General features: G+C 49.9%; 1 protein-coding gene across 1 annotated transcript in view; it reads right to left on the reverse strand.

Annotated features, from left to right (window-relative positions):
* The window catches only part of TFPI2 (tissue factor pathway inhibitor 2), a 24,834-nt gene that overhangs the window by 19,081 nt on the left and 2,986 nt on the right, over positions 1-2,767 (reverse strand). The window contains exon 3 of the mRNA XM_025206799.1: positions 204-208. Within this exon, the coding sequence (XP_025062584.1) occupies positions 204-208 (5 nt within the window). The remainder of the gene's footprint in view (positions 1-203; positions 209-2,767) is intronic.

The following is a 2,767-nucleotide window of genomic DNA, read 5'->3' on the forward strand; positions in this document are numbered from 1 at the left end:
GGAAGAGGCTAGCTCTGCCCTGGCCCTGAGCCCACAGTGGGCAACCTGCCTCTGCATCATGCACAAATCAGGGGGACACATGCACCCCATGCCTCTCCTGGGGCTTTGCGCAGAGGCGGGGAGCTGCCCACCCCTTCCCATGCCCCCTGGATGAGTTGCCTGTGGCTCCGTCCCACTCCTGACCACGGGGTCCCATTCGCTGCCTTGGCTGGACAGCGCCTGGCCCTTGTTCTGCCCTGCTCCCTCCCTCACCATGGGGCCTTGATCTGCCCTCCTCTGCCCATTCCCTCCCCCGTGCCCCTTCACCCCTACAGACTTACTAGCAGGACGCTGTTCTCCAAGCTTCTGGGCTGCATTCCTGGCGACCTGCATGGTGGCTGCGTGCATGCACGCTGCATTTATTAGTGACATTATTGGCTAGAGCAGCCAACAAAACTCCCCGATAGCCAATAATGTTAATTTTCCTTTTATCCATGCCAATCTGATATGTGACCAATATATCTGTTATATATTATACACCTCTGTTTTATAACATAGTTTTGCCATCAAAAGTGAAGTGCTGCTGGTAAAATTATGAAGGTGATTTACTTACACTGATTTACTTTGGTAGAACTCTTTCTCTCTGCCAGCAGAGTAAAACCACCTCTCTGATCACCACCCAGTAGCGCACAGATGGAAAAAGTCAACATGCTTGTGCCTTCTGTCAGGTACTTCTGTCCCTCTAGTATCTGTCTTTGCCAGAAGCTGTGTGGATGCACTGATGTTCTAGCAGTGGCTGCTTTCAGTTGCCAGATGCTTCTTAGTGTAGAGAAAGCCTAAATTAAGAGATGATGGGCGGGAACACAATACTAGTGATGGAACTTAGGCACGCTTACTTTACAAAGTGTGTATGTAAAAAAATCCATACTCTGATTTCCGTGACACGGGAGTGTTTCATACCACTTGGGATTTTGTACATTAGTGGATGAGTTAAAACACCCAAATTCCTTTTAATAATTAGTTCACTGTGAAAAAGACCATTAGGTTCCCTTGGAACTGTGCATGGTTCATGTAGTTTGTGTTCCTTTCATTTTAATGTTAGTTTTCCTACTTGTTCCTCCTAAACAGGATGTACCATTGTCTCATTATTTGAAAGACTGCTTAATGAATGGCGGTATTCACAAGGAATGCTAGGCCTCTTGCTTCTGAACTTTACATAGATATGTCATCTTTGTGTATTTTCTGCCGTGCCTTGATTTCTTTTCACATAAGGAAGTTATTTCCATGCTTTGGTTAATGTTTTTACTCTCAAGAAAACTGCCATTTACTTGGACTGAACTCTGAGACTCTGCTAAAGCCAGAATACTTGGCTGGGTATAGAAGAGGTCACTAGAAACTAGGGATGTAAATATTGTTTAAAAAATATTTGTTTAACCTAGAGGTGCACTGATACATTGGTCCCATATCCGATTGGCACCAATATAAGGAAAATTGACTGTATTAGTAATCGGCTTTTTTTGGCTGATGTGGCCAGTAATGTGGCCTATAAATGCCCCGTGCACGTGCAGCCACAGTGCAGCACACAGGCGTCCAGGAGCGCATCCTGGCAGCATGGAGAGCAGCCGGGTCTGACTGGTAAGTCTGTTGTGAGGAAAGGGACTTAGGGCGAGGAGCAGATTGAGATCCCAGTGGTGAGGGAGGGGCTGGGGCTGGGGCAGTGGCAGGGGCAGGTGCTACACAACCAGGGCATAGTTGGGGACAGAGCCACAAGTGGCTCATCCAAGTGGGTCTTCTCCTGCCACTGTGTGCACCCCAGGAGGGTATGGGGGGCATGTGCCCCCAGATTTTAGTGTGGGGTGAGGCCAGAGTGGTGCTAGCTTCCTCCTGGCTGGCAGCTGGGCTAGGGCTGCACTTGGGGCGGGTGGTGGTGGTACTGGGAGAGGGCTATGGCAAATTTTGGGTTGGCTGCAGTCCCCCCCATAGTCCCCTCCCAGCGCTGCCCCAGTGGCAGCCCGCTATCACTCTGTGCACAGATCTGGGGGCACATGCCCCCCATGCCCTCTTGGCAAGCATGTAGTGGCAGGAGTTGCCCCCCTCTGTGCCCCCTGACTAGCTGGTTGTAGCTCTGTCCTGTGCAGTGCCTGCCCCGACCCTAGCTCTGCTTCTTCCCTCACCATAGGGGCCTTGATCTGCCCTCCCCATGCCCTTCACATCCCTCTCGCCCCTTCCCCCACAACAGACTTACCAGCCAGATGCCACTTTCTATGCTGCCTGGCTATATATTGGAATTGGATCGGTATTGGCCAATATGGCTCATTAAAAATCTGCCATCAGTATTGGCCCAAAAATCACCTCTAATTATATCAGTTAAAAGATTAACCAGAACACAGCAGCTGCTGCTGGGAGCTGCTCTGGCTCCTGGATTCATTTAACTGGATGGAGGAAAGGAGGAAGCAAGCCCAGCAGGCAACACAGGCTATGTGTAGCCCTGCCCTGGGAAGGAGGGAGCACCTGTGAAGGAGCTTAATTGCTTAATCAGTGAGTCATAGGCTGTAGGTGTTAGTCCCTCTCTCCCTCCCATCCTCCTCCCTCCTGCCTGTCCTCTGCCTTTTGATTCCTGCTAGGGCACTGTGGGGCTTCCCATCCCCTCTTCCATGCCAGACTGTCCACCTGCAGCCAAAGGATAACCAGTAAGCTAACTGGTTATCATTGCACTTATCATTTAAACAGTTAATCATTTAACCTTTCACATCTAGTAGGTAGTAGAAACAGCAGGTAAGGAATTCTC

The sequence above is a fragment of the Alligator sinensis genome, unplaced genomic scaffold, assembly GCF_000455745.1.
Source record: "Alligator sinensis unplaced genomic scaffold, ASM45574v1 scaffold436_1, whole genome shotgun sequence".
Lineage (NCBI taxonomy): Eukaryota > Metazoa > Chordata > Crocodylia > Alligatoridae > Alligator > Alligator sinensis.